The sequence below is a fragment of the Anopheles cruzii genome, chromosome 3, assembly GCF_943734635.1.
Source record: "Anopheles cruzii chromosome 3, idAnoCruzAS_RS32_06, whole genome shotgun sequence".
In the NCBI taxonomy this organism is placed as follows: domain Eukaryota; kingdom Metazoa; phylum Arthropoda; class Insecta; order Diptera; family Culicidae; genus Anopheles; species Anopheles cruzii.
In genome coordinates this window covers 63,860,124-63,878,384 of record NC_069145.1, presented here as the reverse complement: position 1 = coordinate 63,878,384, position 18,261 = coordinate 63,860,124, and the positions used below count along the sequence as shown (strand labels likewise).

The window sequence follows — 18,261 nt, the reverse complement described above, 5'->3', positions numbered from 1 at the left end:
CAATAATATTGGGAACGAACGGTTGGACCCGTCGGATACCACCGCAATGTGTGCGCCGTTTCGATTGTGATGCAGAGCGCGCGGTGTATGCACCCCAGATTGTGTGCTACGTTGCTTTGCAACCGCCCTACGCCTACTTGCTCCGCAGTACCCAGCAGCATATAATTTGACGAAAAAGGTATTTAAGATATAATACAAACTCTATAAAATCACAGCTTCTCTAGACATTGCGTATGCATGTGTGTGTGTGTGTGTGTATGTGCGTTGAAGAGAGTGTGTGCGCGAAAGAGGGGCAGTGCATGAGGGGGAAATCGGTCGGATGGTAAAATAGCTACTTAGTTTAACGGACGTCAAAGCTACGAAACTGTTTTTTTACTTCTAAAAACCACAAACATTGACACATAGCGCAATCACGGCTACGGAAGTTAACGGATCGCGGGTGATAACTGCGCACACATCTCCCGGTACCGCTGGTAACTTCGACATTCGCGGACAACAATATCAGCAATGGCTTCGAGAAACAGTAAAACTGCGTAGGCTCCGTGGAGGACCAGCTCTGAAACTGTCATGAAGCAACGAGCCTCGTTTGTACTCCGGCTTCTCAGTGTGAGTCTGCTCTATTGTGTCCCGGATGCTTCAGGCTCGAGATGAAAGTTCCGAATACCACCTCCGAATTGATTTTTCGATTGTTTGAAAACCTTGTTTCGTTGCCCGCTGAAATGTATCGAACAATTATAGAGAGACTGGATAGACTGGATAGAGCAGTAGCACCAACCGTTCGCTGTTGGCCCTATTGGCCTATTGTATCGTGTTGCTATAGCTATCTTTGCGCCATCTAACTCATCTTCCTTACTGTCGTTCGATCACTCGCGTGCTGGTTAACACGGATTTTGCTGCTTTCGTGCAAAGTGATGTGTCCCTAAAATAGAAATGGTTTAATATAACTTACATATTAGTGTTTCGTACGAACGGTATACGGCGTGCGGTGGTGCTTTCCGCCTAGTTCACCTACCGACGACGACATCGTAGCGCACAAAACGCAAGGACAGGCTCACCCTAGTTAGTTTGAGCGCAGAGAGCAAGTGCAAGCAAGAGAGCGAGCAAAAAAGGTGAGAGAATAGAGAAAGAATCGAAGGTGCAATGAGAAATAGAGAACACCATCGTGTCGGATCAGCGCGCGTACACACACGCACGCAGATGCATGAGAACGCGGCGGAAAACTGCGAGCGAACGGTGAGAAAACATCGCGATCATAGCAACTTGGTGGCTGTTGCTGTCGGCTGCGGTTCAAAAATCATCCAGCACTCGCTCTAAGCGAACGCAGCCTGGTCGGTCGGTCGGAACTAGAGCAAATTCTAGGAGCAACACGACGACAGAAAGCGGACACAACTGATGTTAGTTGATTGAAGCAATGGTGTGTTCACTTAGCACCCCCCCGCGCGTAGTCCAGTGCGCCATTCTGGCGAGAAGAATTTGTGCCTTGAAAATGCGAACGAAAACCACCATCATCTGATCAGTTAAGTTGAATGAAACAGTGCAATTGCTTTCCATTTTGGCAAATTCGGTTTTAGGGTAAAAGTTTGCGGGGATTTTATGTGAAAAATTAGAATGAAAGCTTGTCAGCATTGCGCACGGTACGTACGTTCCCGTGGCTTACTAGATGGGCACCAAAAACCAATAGTGAGCGTGAGTGTGTTAGTGCTTCGGTAGTACAGGTTCAATCGCTGTTGTTTCGCTCGCGCTGTAAACAGAAAAGGCTTGTCCGCGTTGCTCATATTGTTGAGATGAGTCTGACGATTTGTTCTTTTGCTTTCCTCCCTTTCTAGATCTACACACTCTGGTGGTGGTGCCGAGCGAAAAAAAGTTACACTCCCGTGTGGGGGTTGAAAACTACGACCGCGCGCGCGTGTTAGTCCGTCTGTGTGTATGTGTGTGTTTGTGTTCATTCCCTCGCCCTGGTTCACAGCGGCACACAACGGCTAACGGTGATTGCAGCAGTGGTTGTTCGGTCGCGGCTCAGCTGTCAAGGGAGAAGGTTGCATAATTGCACCCGCGATTCAACAGCGAACGGCGCGAGAGTGTGGCGCCGGAAGAAATTCCGTCAGTCGGAAAACCGTGGCAATCGGGGCGCACTGCGGGGCATTCTGACGGGGCCCAGGACACTTCTGGATCGATCGCCGACGAGTGGTGTCAATCGGCAATAGCTCGTGCAGCTTACGGCCAGTGGATGAACGAAACGAACGGAGAAGTAAACAACAAAAAATCATATACGAAAATCAAAAACGAGCCACGGTCATGACTGGTGTCGGAGGGGAAGTGATTGAGTGATGATCGCGCATGTATATCGAGCCATCGTACCTAGTCCTGCCGCAGAAAACTGAAACCTAGCGACCTAGTGGTTTATGCATCGTATCGTTCTAGACCGACGTCCGCTGCCTGCCATCACGGGTTCTCTGCCTCTTCCGCGTCCCACTACTCTGTGGTATGATTCCGTCAAAAACGGATCTCGTCGATATCCGGCTGAAAGTGTGAATGTTCCAACACGTAAATGTGCTTCGAGAGCAGCGAACAAGGATAAGACACCGAAAACGGATTAGATATTACCAAACCACGGTTCCCCAAGTTATGCGTTATGCTTAAGACAAGACAAGTGAGAGTGCAGCGCGTTATCCGGAAGGGTGCAACTGATCTAACACTGTTTTTGCAAGCAAACTGCACCCATTGCCTCGAAGCCAAGTTCTAGTGTGCTCGTTGGATCAACGAGGAGAAGTGTTAAACTACGGAGCTTGCTAAGATCCCCAAGCTTAAACAATCCTGAGCCTGGTGGACCGAACGAACGAACTTGTTGCCTGTTGCCGTGTGAACGGGTGTGCACCTTTGCCAGTAGCCTTTTCTTGACTGTGACAATACCACTTTGCGCATTGTGCGCATTTGTGAACGTACATTGGGAAACTATTAACAAACGCGTTAGTGCAACGAACATAAGAACAAAGTAATAGCTAGAGAGTGAAAGCGAGAAAGAGAGAAAGAAAGAAAGAAAGAAAGAAAGAAAGAAAGAAAGAAAGAAAGAAAGAAATAGAGAGATAGAGAGAGTCACAGAAGACAACAAGACAGTCAAAAGGTAGATAACCACCTTCGATAGTGCAAAAGTAGAAACCCGGTTCTAGTGGACGATCACCAAAAAGTCTCACAAAGCTAGAATTAAGGAGCATTTCCTTGGACTCCCCATACTCATAAACGGCATCCTCAGCAGCAAAAGTATATCTTACAAAGGGTAAGTTTGTCTATTCATTATTTATTTATTAACTGCTAATCGCCGTGCTTGTTGAATGACTGATTTCTATCCCTCTGTACTGCTTTTTTATTTATGCTCGATGGTGAAAATTAACGGAGCTAACGGAGTAATGATGAAATAAGATGTGAAAAATGGCCATCATAAAAACATTCCAGTCTCTAGTGATGCTGAATAAAAGATAAAAGCGCACTGCGCCGGTTCTGAGGAAAAGAGAACAAAAAAAAGCGAACACCGTGTATCTGACTACCGGCGCTGATAAGCGCTAATCGACGGCCGGGCCGAACGTGGTTTTGTTTCTTATCATCCTACCACAACGTGGAAGGATGATACGGTTGAAACAGTAGTTAGTAAAAGTAACTGGAATGTGCATCGTTGTGGTAGGAAACGTGCTTGTTAACGAGAACGATAAAACTTGTTAACAATAACGAATAATCACAACGATTTCGGTATTTTTGTGTAATGATGTTAGCAATCAAAAGCTGAACACTCAATTTAGATGCAACAAGCAAGAAATAACTAATTGTTTACCATCTTTCGCGCTAACAAAGTATGCTTTGCCGTTTTGTTAACCCTTAATAGCCTTTCGACCGATTCCAAATCAATCCAAGTCACCACAACTTAGTATTAAGCGAAGCGCGCTATGCACACTTTGATAAAGTATAAACTGAATGCCTAAATAAATTAACGTTCTTCGCTCATTTCCTTTCTTTCGCCAATAGGGCAGCAATAGCAACGACGAATCGAAAACGCGGGTCGGCCACCCTCTTGCTCAACGCATTGAGAGCGCATTTTTACGATTGCCATACCAAAACGAAAATATTGTCAAATCACAAAGTAGAGAATATAGCACGGAAAAAGAGCCAGCTAGCAGCAAGTTGGCAAATTGGCAAATTGGGCCCTCCAGCGCACGGGCAGAGCAACGGGCACGCGGGCAACTCTTTCCGCTAGTCCTGTGTATCGTCATCCGCCGCGCCGAGGAACGCCGAGAAGACGAAGAGAGCTATTTACTGGTAGCGCCGAACAAAACAACCAAAAACTCCAATAGATTAACGATTCCTAGCAGTATTGCCAAGATTCTTGTCTCTGTGGACGCGCTGGTGAAACGCTTACCAATTGATCTTATTCTTAGTACTAAGAACACTAATACCACGCGACTGTTACTACCGCTACCATTACCACCTCCATCAAGCTGGGCACCGGAGAGCCGTACTAGAGAATCGGGCAGCAACAGCAAACCGGCATCCTTACTCGGCACTACTTCACCAACAACAACAACAACAACAACAAGTCTGAATACGCTTTTATGAATTTACTTAAACCTCGATGCTCGCTGGTTCGAAGAGAGTGCTGCTGGAGTTAAGAGTGCAACTACTGCTGCTGCTGTAAGGAGCGATTTGTCTGTCTGTGACCCCGGATGCGCCAAGCAGAAATCTTACCTTACCCCGGACCGTACGTTGAGTCTGAAACACAGCTCTAGCTGCTGCTGTTACAGGTCGTCACCAGCGATATCCTTCCCACGCACTGCTCCGGCCCGCTTTTAACCCGTGTGCGCAACGTCAGAGAGACGTCGACGTCGGGCAGCAAACGGGGAGAGCAGCAGTATCATCACTATTATGTGCCAGTGTTCCACCTCGAACACACAACCGAAACACCCAACCGAGCAACAGCAGCCGCTATCTACCGATTCCACCGCCAGAGCCGGCCTTTCTCCAGTAGTCGCGTTCGGCGGACGGTGGCGGACATTCACGTATCGACGTTTTCGACCTTTATCATCGACCCGTACCTGTGTCAGCTCCAATCCTTGAACGGGAGTAGTGACCATTGCACCGCACGGCACGGCACGGCACGGTCCGGCAGTGTCGTGGTCATAATTATCATCAGCAACAGCAGCATCATCATTATCATCATCATCATTTCCAGCATCATCGGTATCGTCGTGTTCAAGATGATGGAGCAGAAGCAGACGGAGCGGAGTAACGAAAATGACACTGTGAATATGAAATGTGATTCATCTGATTACCTGATAGTTGTAAACGAAACTAACTGTAGCGATGTAGTTGTTGAGGCGGAGGAGGAGAAGCAGATGTTACTGGCGAGGACGCGGGACGCGGAAGATGACCAAATTGTAGCCAGTAAGAATTCCAAAAACGGTCCGGAACCGTCTGCACCACCGAACCACTTGGCGGCGCTGACAGCAGGCGATCAGGGACCGGGGGTGAAACAAAGACGGACCACCCGGATGGCATCGGAACCGATGACGTTCGATGAGCTGCACCGTCTCAGTGTGCGCGAAAAGCAAACCCGTGACACGGCGCCCTTTGCGGTCCGCATGCGGTTGCGTGGTGGAGGCGAGGAATCGCTCAACAATGGCACCAGTGCCTGGGGTACACCGGCGGCCACCAACAATCCGACCGGCAGTTCCTGGGGAGCCCTTAGCGCCCAGCAGCAGCAGCAGCAACAGCAGCAACAAGCGAACTCGGCCAACTCGGCATCGTCGACAACCACCGGTGGTGGGGTCCCGTCAGCCGGCGGTGGCCCCCAGCAACAGCAGCCACCGGTAGGGGGTGCTGGTGCTTCCACGGCATGGGGTAGTGTTGGAGGACAGAACGGTTCCACCGCTAGTGGAACCGGTGCGGCAGGAGGAGCAGCAGCCGCCACCACTCCTGGGGCCGGGCAGCAGCAGCAAGTGTCTTCGAAAGGAACGGCCAGTGGACTGGTGGCCGGTGGTGCAGCCACTGGAGGAGGAGGCAGTGGTATGGACGGCGGCGTTGGGGGTATTTGGAACACAGGAAACGCACAAAATGCACCCAATTCGGGGCCACCCGGTGTTGGGGGGAACACAAACAACAACAGTGCCAATGCAGTCTCGGCGGCGGAACAACCGTCCCAACAGCAGCTTCCGGCAGGAGGAGCACAACAGCAGCAGCCACCAGCACAACCGGAAGTCGGTGGTGGAGCAGCGGGAGCAGCGGTCGGCGTCGGCGCCGGTGCCGTGGTGCAGTCGAGTGCAGCAACCAAGAATCAACTGGAGCAGCTGAATTCGCTGCGTGAGGCTCTGTTCGCACAGGACGGCTGGGGTTCGGAGAACGTCGACCAGGACACCCAGTGGGATGTGCCGGCGTCGCCGGAACCGAGCGGTAAAACCGACCCGAACAGTGCCACCAGTGGGCCGACGGCGGGCATACCGATGTGGAAGACGAACACCGGCACCGAGCTGTGGGAGGCGAACCTGCGCAACGGTGGCCAGATGCCGCAGCAGCTACAACCGGTGCCAAAAACCTGGGGTCCCCAGAACAACTACGGTGGAACGTGGGGCGAAGACGACGAAGCCAACGAACCGGGTAGCGTGTGGAACGGCGGCGGCGGAGTGACGGCAATGGGGCCCCAAGGCCCGGTCGGTGGCAACGGCGGTGGACCAGGTCCAGGAGCCGGTCCAGGAATGCGCGATCAACCGCCCGGCGGCGGCGGTGGAGGGTTGAGCGTTGGTGGGCCCCAGCAACCGCAGCCACAGTCCCAGGCCCCCTGGAATGCGGCCCCCATCGGTGGTGGTGGACCCGTTGGTCCAGCTGGCGGCATGTGGGGTGGTGGAGGCCCGGGAGCGATCGCACCGAATGCTGCCGGCGGAGGGCTCAAGAAGGACAGCGACTGGGGTTCCTCGGTCGGTGGCGGCCCCGGCTGGGGCGGAGAAGGTCGCGGTGGAGCAATCGGTGGTGGCGGTGGTGTCGGGAACCCGGTGGCTCCCGGCGGGGGCGGCGGCGCAGGTCTGGATCCGGCCGGTATCGATATGCGCAACATGCGCATCGCCAGCGCGATGGACGGCAATCGGGAGATCCGTGGCGATCCGCGTGGCATTTCCGGGCGCCTCAATGGCAACGTGGGCCTGTGGGATCAGCACCAGATGGCGAGCATGCAGCCAAAGATGGCACCGACGGCCAGCACACCCGGCGCCGGCGGACCATCGGTGGCTGGTAGCGGCGGCAACGGTGGCGGCCAGTGGCCTACGGGGCCGATGGCAGCGGCAGTAAACAACGGAGCGGGTGGAGCCGGAACCGGTAAGCTCGGGTCGTCCGGCTGGGATGACCCGAGTGCCGGCGGCAGTGCAGGACCACCCGGCGTTGGTGGGGGAATGCGACGCAACATGGACGACGGAACGGCACTCTGGGGCCAGAACGCGCTCGGTCGGCAAAACTCGGGCAACATGTCCGGCTGGAAAGATGGTGGCCCGGTCTCGGGTGGTGGAGTCGACGGCGGTGGAGCGATGGGACGCAACTCGATGCACCGGAACGCGATGATGGGCGGCGGAGGCACCAATATGGCCGCCGGCGGTCTCGTCGGACGCATGGGTGGTGCCGGTGGTGGCGGCGGCGGCGGCGGGACGGTGGGTGGACCAGGTGGGCCAATGAAGCCCGACAATCTGTGGGGCCAGAATCCGGGTCTCGGGGGCAACGGCGGTGGCGCTGTAGGGCGCGGCGGTGGCAGCAACTGGGGAGGAGCGAGTGGTGGCGATGATCCGTCGGGCGTTTCAAACTGGGACGACAAGGGGGCTGTCGGTGGTGGCGGCGGCGGCGGCGGCGTAGGCATGGCAGGCAATTCACTGTGGAACGATGCCACCGGTGGCACCGGCGGTGGCCACGGGTGGAACCAGAAGGGCGGCAAAGCCGGCTGGAACGATGGCTCCGGAGCGCCAGGAAGCGCCGGAGGAGGAGTCGGAGGTGGTGTCGGAGGGATGGACATCTCGGAGTGGGGTATGCCACCGAACAAACCACCGAACAAGATGAGCGCGTTGGACATCTTGCGCTGCAGCAAGCAGTACCGAACGCTGTGCGAACACGGCCACAAGAAGGAGGACGTGGAGAGTGTGCTGCGCATGACCATGAACATGGAGGAAGCGCTGGAGATCTTGAATCGCAACGCGGCCGCCGGCAACGACTGGCGCCGCCCGGACAATCATGGAACGGGCGCGTTCGGCGATCAGTACGTCGGCGCCGGAGTCGGTGGCGGCGGTGTCAGTGGGCGCTTTGCGGCCGCCGCGGCCGCTGTTGGGCCGATGGGCTACCAGCAGCAGGTAAGTTCGTTTGCCTTCCTCCTCCCCGAGATCGGCGGGAGATTCCAGGTTCTTAACGTGTTCCGTGATGTTTTGCAGAATAATCAAAACCAGCTGGGCGGTGGTGGAGTGTTCGGTGGGGGCAATGGCCCTGCCGGCGGCGGAGGAGCGTCCTTCAACAGCATGAAGTACGGCGGTGGCCACGGCGGTGGAGGGGCCGGAGCCGGAGGCGGAGGACCGGGTGGAAACGGGCCGCCGGGTGCTTTCGGACAGCCGGGGGCCGGTGGTGGTGGTGTCGGTGGCCTGAATCAATCAAACGCACAATCGCAACATATATCGAACCATCAGCTGCGGGTGCTGGTGCAGCAGATACAGCTCGCCGTTCAGAACGGTTATCTCGATCACCAGATTCTAAACCAACCGCTCGCCCCACAAACGCTGATGCTGCTCAACCAGCTACTGAATCACATAAAGGTATAGAGCGACGCCAAAGACGTGTCCCCTTCCCGCGGATGTTTAATGTTTGGCCCCATTTTTTCCTTTGTGCAACAGCAACTACACGTGATGCAAAACAACTTGGCGCGCACCGGTGGCGGTGGTGTGAATGCGGTCCAAATGACCCTCGCAATCAACAAACTGAAATCACAGATCAGTAGCCTGCAGAGCCAGATCGCGACGCAGCAATCGATCTATCTGAAGCAACACCAGCAGCAGCAACAGCAACAGCAGCAGCAACAGCAACAGCAACCTCAGCAGCACCAGCAACCACCGCATCCGGGCGGTGTAGCAGCGGCGATGGCAGCCGCTGCGGCCGCTGGCCACACCAACAATGATCCGTTCCGCACATCGGGCGACATTTCGGGCCTGGCCGGCAGCTTCACGGACATGGCGCTCAAAGACAGCGGTCCCCAGTACGGCGTTGGCAGCAGCCAGCAATCGCGGCTTAACCAGTGGAAGCTGCCGGCAGCTAGTGCCACCGGACCGAGCGTCCTCGATAAGGACGGTCCGGATCTGGGCGACTTTGTGCGAGCACCCGGTGCCACTAGCAAGTCGGGTCCATCCGGATCGGGCATAGATGATAGGTAAGATGGTCGCACCTTCCCGCAACGCGAATTTCAGTTAAATGGTCCCTCCTCTTTTTTTTAGTCCTTGGTCGAACGGGCGCGGCAATTTGGGCGGCGACTCCGGGTGGCCGGATGCAAGCACACAGGAGAACAAGGATTGGCCAGGCAGCAACGACGCGTTCAGTGATCTAGTGCCTGAGTTTGAGCCCGGAAAACCGTGGAAGGTATGGCAACTTCTTTCCCTATCCTACTTCTTCTACGGGAGCATTCACGGACTCACGTTCACGTTCACAGGGCACCCAAGCGACACGCATCGAAGATGATCCCACCATCACACCCGGCAGCGTGGCCCGCAACTCACTGTCGATAGCCGCGGCCAAAGAATCGAATCTGTTTGGTGGCGGTTCGGGTAACAGCAGCTCGGCCGCGAACGTCGTGAACAGCAAATCGTCGCCCACCGAATCAACCTGGAGCTTCAATCCGTCGGGCGGTGCGTCCGGGAGCAGCATGCAGAGTGGCCATTACGGTGGGTCCGGTGCTACCAAGGTGCCTAAAAATCCGTGGCAGGACAGCAACACTCCCACCATGCCGCCGGCCGAACTGTGGGACACGTCACTCGGTGGTAAGAGTCGCGGCGGCATGATGGGATCCCTGGGAGGAAAGCAGGGAAGTGGCAAGGTGGACTCGAATGGTTGGAACACTTCCGGCGCTCAGGGTGCCAACTCGTGGAACACGGGGTCGTCCTCGGCCAGCAACTTGGCATCGACCTGGATTTTGCTTAAAAACCTTACCGCACAAGTAAGTGCTCCTTCTATTTATCGTGCTCCTTTCGGCTGCCAATCAACAATGTTCGTCCTCTTGCAGATTGACGGAGCGACATTGCGTACGTTGTGCATGCAACACGGTCCACTGATAAACTTCCAGCCGTACACGAACCACAGTATCACGCTGTGCAAGTATTCTACGCGTGAAGAGGCCCAGAAAGCGCAGCAAGCACTCAATAACTGCCCACTCGGCAACACGACGATTTGTGCGGAAATACCGACCGAAAGCGATGTGCAGTTCATCCTGTCCCACCTCGGCGGCACTCTCGGTTCCTGCAACGGCATGACGAACGGTTTGACCGGCAGTGGCGGTGGTGTCAGTGGTGCGGGCGGCGGTTCCGTTGGTCAAAACTGGCGTCTCGCAGCCGCACAGCAATCTCAGCCAAGCGTTAGCCGTTCCAACTCGGTCGTCACAGGTAGGGGCTAAGGCGGAACGTGTACCGGATTGTGGCGCACACTTTTGTTTTTGTCCAGAAGGTTGTTAAAGTACAATTCCCCTTGAAATGCCCCGTAATTCCAGATGCTTGGAGTGTCAACGCGTGGGGATCGAGCAATGCGGTTCCCAGCCTTTGGCCAGCTATGGATGGCGGGCCGGGCGATCGTGGCACCCCGGCGAATCTTAACTCCCTGCTTCCGGAGAGCCTGCTTGGCACCGAACTGAATTGAGGGCAGCTGCTGGTTGGAAGCGAACTGAAAGTTGGCCCTTAACCTGCACACCGAAACCACCACCAAACCCTGCAAACAGTTTTAAGTATATGCGACGCGAAGCAATGGGTAGAAGACTAATAGGAGCCCAGCTCTCTCTCTCTCTCACACACTACCTTTGCTCGATCGACACATCCCACAAGTAATAAACAAAGTTATTCTCTTAAGATAGTTAAGGTAAGTGACACCGCGTACTGGACTGACTTTCGGATCGCTATGCAAATATCATTATAGTGCACTCTCATGCGAAACCTGTCCTTTCAGTCCTGCCGGTTACCGGTCTGTCTGCTCCTACTAATCGTTCTCTTTTAATTTGCTCCTTTCCTTTTCACTTCTTTGTGGTGCACAAAAAGGTAGACTAACGGGACGAGAGAAACAATGGAGACGAAGGTGAAAAAGCGCCAGAACTCACATCAACAAAACAGGCATGCTCTTGCTGCTGGGGCGGAACACATCAACATTAAACCGCCCCCCGCCGAGTGGTGGTAGTGCTGCGCTAACTAAATACGTGAAGAGAGGATAAAACAAAAAGCAAAAAAGAAACCTAAAAAGTGTCTTTTCAAAGTCAGCGGTTTCGCGTCTGGCGTAGTATTAAGGTGTTGTGAATGTTTTTATCATTTTTTTTAAATGTAGTCTTATACAATTTAAATAATTATATATTTTAGATGAAAGTATCAATAATTGAGAATGAGAAAAAGGAAACCAATAATAAGTTTAGTAGAGAATGGTGTGTGCAAATGGGGGAACGAAAACCACAAAATCCATGCTGAGTGTGAGGTCGAATAATACCAGTCACAAAAGGCCGGAGCGATACACGAGAAAACAAATGCCCATGCCAATCGCATTGGGTGTACTATTTTCGCTTCAACGGCAAGTCAAACAAAAAAAAAATAACTAGCTCTAGCCAAAGGGACAGCGAGCGAGCGAGCGAGCGAGCGAGAGAAAGATGCGCAAAAAGGGTAGACCCGAAGAGCTCTGGTGAGTTTTGTTTTGGGCCAAAAGTCGTCCTTCCACTTCCGTGACGTGAAATTGTCCCTTTCGTTGTTCGTCAGCGTAAAACTATCCACTGACTGTGGGGGAACGTTGGATACACAAAAACGGAAACTATTAGGAGGTGACACGTAGCGAGGGCGGGATAGTGAGAATTGAAAACAGAAACCACGAATTTTCTTCTCCTTGATTTTAGGAGGAAAACAAAAACACAAACTAACGAAAGTGTGCTACAACATAAATCGAAAGCTTAGCAGCTTTGTTATTCGAGTTATCGATAATACGATTTATATACTATATAAGTATTTAGTTTTTGACTTAAGTGATTTTTGTTTTAACTAACTTTTCTTCCATCCACTTTCTTCCCTTCAGGAATCCCTCCTTTTACTCATCACACACGAATGTTCTGTTTAGGTAAGACTCTAGGATACAGAGAGAAAATGGGTGAAGAAGTAGTGGAAAAGAAAGTTCGAGCTGTGGAACATGAAATACATCATATATACTTATATGGATATATCAAAAGAAACATTTCCTTTTTATGACGCTTGTAGAAACGGCTGTTTCAAGGGAGAAGATTCACTCAGCCAAACAATACAAAATATTAAATCAATAAGGTTAAATAATACTGACCCGACCCGGTGTGAGGTCGTAAATCACATACCTAGCGCGTAGATGGAAACAGCGTCAGCGGACGCATTGTAATATTAAGAAAACAAACCAAAAACAAAGGAAAAAAATGGAAAAACTAATATAAAACAACTTAAAAAAAGAGCAACACACACATTTACAAACGTTAGTCATGATGAAGATATGTAGAAAAGGAAAAATGACCCCCAGTACTCCATTGACCCGGTATAGCGCACTGGCAGGCGAACAAGTAGTGTCTTTTGTCGTTTATTACTGGTCAGCATGTTTCCTGGCGCTGGCACGCGCATGCGAAGAGAACAACATACAGGTCTCCTAACAAATGCGTGGAGTTTGCTAAACATAATTCCGGCACAAAGGACTTTCGGATGGTGTGTATGTGCGTTGGGAAGGAAGATGCATTGGAACCAATAACCGCGTGTCTAATGTTGCTGATCTTGGTTACGTTATGGATCAGTTACAATTTGTTCTTTGCTAAATGTTTTGTTTTATTCTACTCAGCATCGGTTTTTATGATTATCTTTATCTTTTCGCATTCGCATGGATCAATTAGTGATGCGGTTGTTAAAGTAAATGGAAGATACAAAAAAACGGCATAAAAGACGAACAAAACAAAGTCAACTCAGCACAAGTGAAGACAGCAGCAAAACAGGGTTTACGGGGTAGCAAATAGCAAACACAAAGAGAAACGATCAGGAAAGACACAAAGTAAAATGGTGCGGGAATGAAAAAGTAAAAAAAGCGAAAATGTTCCACTAAAGTTGCATAGATATCGAAAACCACGTGATATGGGCATAATTTATGTTATCGATTAGTTCTATAGGAAGCAGAGTCGTGAAGCCCCCGAACACACGACTCTTAGCAACAATGGAGGCCAACGTTCAAATTCCTTCCTTTTTCTTTACCAAACTCTGCTAGCTAAGCCATATGGAAGTCATCAGAAGAGACGTGTAGTTCTTGTAACGAAATGGACGGAACACGATGCAAATGTGAGCAATACAATAACTTACAACGTAAAGCAGAACGTCAGAACTGGGAGGCCAATTTTGAGCTTACGGGCAGTTGAGTTGCATACAGCGTACGAAGACGAACGACCCCGAGTTCGGCTTATAGGCAATATAGGTACTCATTGGAGAGACTGTCAGAAAGATGCTTTTAAATTTTTCCGAAAACCAAATGCCATGATTCCAGTAGCTGGGCAAAAGAGACACAGTTTTGGAAACGAAATTTCGTCCATCGGTTCAATGAAGAAACATTGAAAATTCTGTTAAAAGTTTACCTTTTTGTACATTAAATTTTCAACGAAAAGACCATCTATGCGGAGGACACGACAAGCGTAGCGTTTGGGGATAATTGTTAGTGTTCTTTTTACTCGTTAACCTACTTTTTGGGGCGCCGATCTTTGTATGCTCTGACCTGTGTCTGCCTAGCAAAATTCCATACATTTGTTTCTACACTCTTCCAAAGATCGATTCACTTCGGCCACAAACCAGGACCAGCAAAGGCAGTGACTGTGTGCAGGTGTGATGACTGGTGCGTGAAAATTGTGTGTGGGTGCGTGCATTGTTTAGGACCATGTTGGCCCCGTGGCAATTTTAAAACATACTCTTAAGTACATGCATAACAAACGCTAAATCAAATGTTACGCCAAGACTTCAGGGACTTTAGGGAGAACGTTGCACAGTATTCAACTAGTTCGCGGTGCTCATTCTTTCAGTCTTCTGATAGTATTCATTTAACCAGGGGCAAGGTTAGGGCCTATGGGGGAGCTGTGTGACGGTTTCAGCCGTGGATTTCCAATTCAATCGATCATTTCAACTGCCTTCCCGTTGATGTTGAAATACAAAAGGGCTATGGATATTGTGGCGTGTTCTGGGTGGTGTACGTTCGGTGCCGCTAATGCAGCCACCCGCTAGCCTTTACGATGTGTGCTATAAGCGAACAGTCAATAGCTATATGGTATCTTTAATTGTTAACCGGACCGCCACAGAATGATGCGATAAATTATTGATGAAATAACTCTATGCAACAACGGATAGAAAGCAAGCCGTCGGATACTGTTCTTTAATTATCAATTACATTTATGAATTAAACGCTGTAGTTAATTTATAATTTCATTCCGCGATGCTCTGCTGCTGCGACGGTTGTGAATTAATTTTGAATTTGTTTTTTTGTTTTGTCTAGATCTCCTAATGTAAGCTCCTAACACGAAGCTGGCCGCTCTTTCCGAATCGGCTTCGTGGTGTGTGTGTGTGTGCGCGCGCGCGCCCAGTTAAAATCTCAATTAAATGCAAGAAACCTATGCCGGCCAAATCGAAGTTCAGTAGGATGTGTTTTTTCCACCCCTAACAAATTTAAGTTTTCCACTTAATAACGAACCTAATTACCGGCAAAGCAATGTAAGAAGTGCCTATGCAGAGCCGCGTTGAAATATTGTGTGTATACAAGGACAAATTTCATTCAGCGTATCTGGTTTAGAAGAGATTTGTGAATCATATGACGTGTCATATTGCTTAGCCTTTACAGTAATTTATACCATTCACTATTACTTTGCCTTTTCCTGGCGATAGGTTGATTTTTATTAGGTTCGAATCAGAAGGGGACGCATCTGTTTTTGTATCATCAGAACTTTGGAGGGGATCTTTTTAATTCACTCTAGTTGAACATACAACGAAATTAAAATGCGTTCTTAAGAGAACTGATTTTTGACAAAATCGAAAAAAATCGAAACACAACAAAGTAACCTGCGCATCCTTTTTTAACCGTTTCTATTCGCTGTAACGCTGTTTTTCTTAACGACGGACAAGCCCGTCACGTGTCTGGCTGCCGTTTTTGCAATCACATCGCAACAATCAAAGCAGTTAGTAGTAGTCACTCGTTTTGGTTATTTCAGTAATTTTTAATTTTATCGCGTGTGGCTTCGAAAAAGAAGATAAACTTTGATGAGCGAGCGCAAAGAACGAGCATTGTTGTGAACGAGATTGTCAGCTTCGCAAGCAAATGCTGAGGCACAAACTAGTTAATGGAGTGTGAGTGTGTATTGCTGTTTTTCTTTCGTAAATCGTAAGGATAAAGTGTAAACCTGTGTAGTAACACCAATCAATCCCTTGCCGTCAAGTTTGGCGTACAAATAGTAGTACTAAAATAAGGAATCCACATAATGTAGGCTCGAAATGACTTGTGGCGAGATGCAGCTAACGACAAAGCAAACCCGGATAGCGATGAAAAGTAGAATGAACACAGGGAAAATTGAAGCCACCACATAACTTAGCATGTCACGTGGTTGTGATTTTACTGGAGCGGATGGAAAATGGGGGAAAACGAAATACACACAAATGAAATGGTTTGGTTGGCCTCCTCTGAGCTAGAGTTTGTGAAACCGCAGCAACCACAGGATGCGTGATACTACATTCCACTCATACACGCACAATTAGTTTCAATCGCGAACCCTAATCACCGTGCTACATACACCAAGAAACGAGAGTACATTTCGACCGCTTAATTTTGCTCAAAAATGACCCCAACAGACCGATACCACCCTTTTGCTAGTAAGCCAAGCCCACTCAGAGACAAGGATCTTTTTCATAGTTCTACTATTAGTTTGTAGCCACCGACGATTGTGTTCCAATTTCCTTGGTAATAAAGAGTGCTTGTCTATCTACTGTTCGGATGGATGCTCGTCTTCCAGTGCTCGTGTGTCCGCTGTTTCTAAACGGAAAGTTAATGTTAGAAGTAACTTTTCAAACGATGTCTGGCCGTTTCTAAAAAAAACCCACGTAAAACGATGCCAACCAACTTTTCTCAAAGATATGTTATCACAATCCCGGAGTGTGCTTGCCTTGCCGTTCACCTCCACTCGTTATCTCCAATATCGTATCCGTTTTGAATTTAGGTATTGGCGTACCAAACATAGCAGTTGATAGGACTACGCGTGCTACATGTTAGGGATAGCAACTAAATTAGGTTTTCGTGTTTTGTGCCAAAATTTGAATGCTTTTAAAGAGCATCCATTCGTAGTGAATGGAGCAGGGTTGGTGGCGAACCTGTCGAATCGTATGTAAAAGCATTCGATTGAAGAAGGACAACATTTTAAGACATTTCTGAAATTCTCATAATACGACGACTTTTATGTGATCTTTATCTGGTGCAATATTGTGTAGCATTGAGAGCGGCGGCGCGACAAACAGTAGCCAAGTAGAGCAGTTGAGCCGAATGTGAATGTTGCCGAAAGGGATCCACAGTCTTGTGGTTTAGATAAACGCACGCACAAATTCCCACATACACACGCAAGTGCACCTAACAATTCACCACCAAACCAACGGAAGCTTCTTTTTAGCTGATGAGTTAAACACGGTTGCTGCTAGTGCACCGCAGCCTACCATGATAATTTTTGCCATGTACACTAACAGAACGGCACTCTTTGATCGATTCTTTTCTCTTACTAATGACGATATTGTGATATAGCAGCATAATAATGAAAATAGTAGACAAAAAATACAATTAGGTTTCAAACCAATATTCCAAAGATTTGATTCAAGGCGCGGTGACAGTCGTCGACCGGGAGAACCGGATGTGCGCGCTTTTACACCGTTGGGAATTAACTGCTTTAAACTGCGCGATCTTTCTAGAGCCGAACCCACACACAGCTAGTTTCAAAAGAGTTATCGAAGAAAATCTACTTCAAAAATTCTAGAGTAAAGCGAATTGATTGTAACGACTGAGTTTTTGAGTATCGGGAAGATTGTATAATGAACAAAAACAAATGTTATTCACTATGCAGCTCACACAATCACTGATGAAATATCGGCGACGAAATCATAATCATACATAGTTTGCGCCAATTGCGAGTAAAAAGATTATTTCATTATCGTAAAGATAGTCCAGACTTACTTAGGCTCCTATTGCTACAATTTAGTTTATCTCGAAAATCTTAAGCCATAATACCCGTGAGCCCTTCGAGAACTTGCAAATACATGTTGCGCTCTCTCGCCGTTCAATTATTTTTCACGAAAAAAGCACATTCCACCGCCGATTGTCGAACGCAAACTTAAGGGATCGCTGACCAGAAGGGCCAAACGAGAGAACAATAGAGAGCAGTGCACAGCAGCGTAGGGGTAGGGGCTTAAGGGACTAGCAGCCGGACCGGGTGATATAATGTTGGTAAAGCCCAATATTAAGTTCGGGATACTCAAGTAGGTCGTTGGTGGCGGAATGCTCTATCGCTGTGCGTAGACTTAATAAGGTCTAATGAAAAAGGTCTACAAAACCAAGAAAATCAATAGCAACCAATCGAGTTCAGGGTGGAAGGGAAACAATTCACTACTAGCTAAAGCACGTCTAACATTTAATGTCGAAATGAAACTTACAAGCAACGTTGTACTACAAACTGAAATGAGTGACAATTGAAATTACGCTTAAACACATAACGGAGGAAAAGCAAGTTCAGTTGCGCGCACTGAATGAATCACATTTGTTCCTTTATCTAATGCTAGTGTTGCTAAACTAATTCTTCTGCTCTCCCAGTCCGACTACTACCGTCGACACGCCTTGCCGCTGATATTAGTGGAAGCTCATGATGATCGTGGTGGCGCAGTATTTATGTAGACTTTTGTTTTATATATTATTTAGAATTTGTCTCTTGTAAAACCAATCATCTCAATCTGTTTGACTGGCCATTGCTTGTGTCTTGATACC

General features: G+C 49.4%; 1 protein-coding gene and 1 long non-coding RNA gene across 2 annotated transcripts; both read left to right on the top strand.

Annotated features, from left to right (window-relative positions):
• The first annotated feature begins 1,836 nt into the window (after positions 1-1,836).
• Positions 1,837-5,042, top strand: LOC128274283 (uncharacterized). The gene is made up of 3 exons (XR_008269294.1): positions 1,837-2,248; positions 2,422-3,274; positions 4,015-5,042. It is a non-coding gene; the product is annotated as an uncharacterized LOC128274283 (long non-coding RNA).
• A 198-nt stretch (positions 5,043-5,240) lies between these two features.
• LOC128270769 (protein Gawky-like) lies at positions 5,241-11,584 on the top strand. Its single transcript, XM_053008187.1, has 9 exons — positions 5,241-7,728; positions 7,759-8,360; positions 8,439-8,813; positions 8,892-9,421; positions 9,486-9,627; positions 9,698-10,201; positions 10,268-10,643; positions 10,748-11,109; positions 11,286-11,584. The coding sequence occupies exons 1-8, from the start codon at positions 5,241-5,243 to the stop codon at positions 10,891-10,893; spliced, it is 5,163 nt and encodes a 1,720-aa protein (XP_052864147.1). The 3' UTR covers positions 10,894-11,109; positions 11,286-11,584.
• The last annotated feature ends 6,677 nt before the right edge of the window (positions 11,585-18,261 follow it).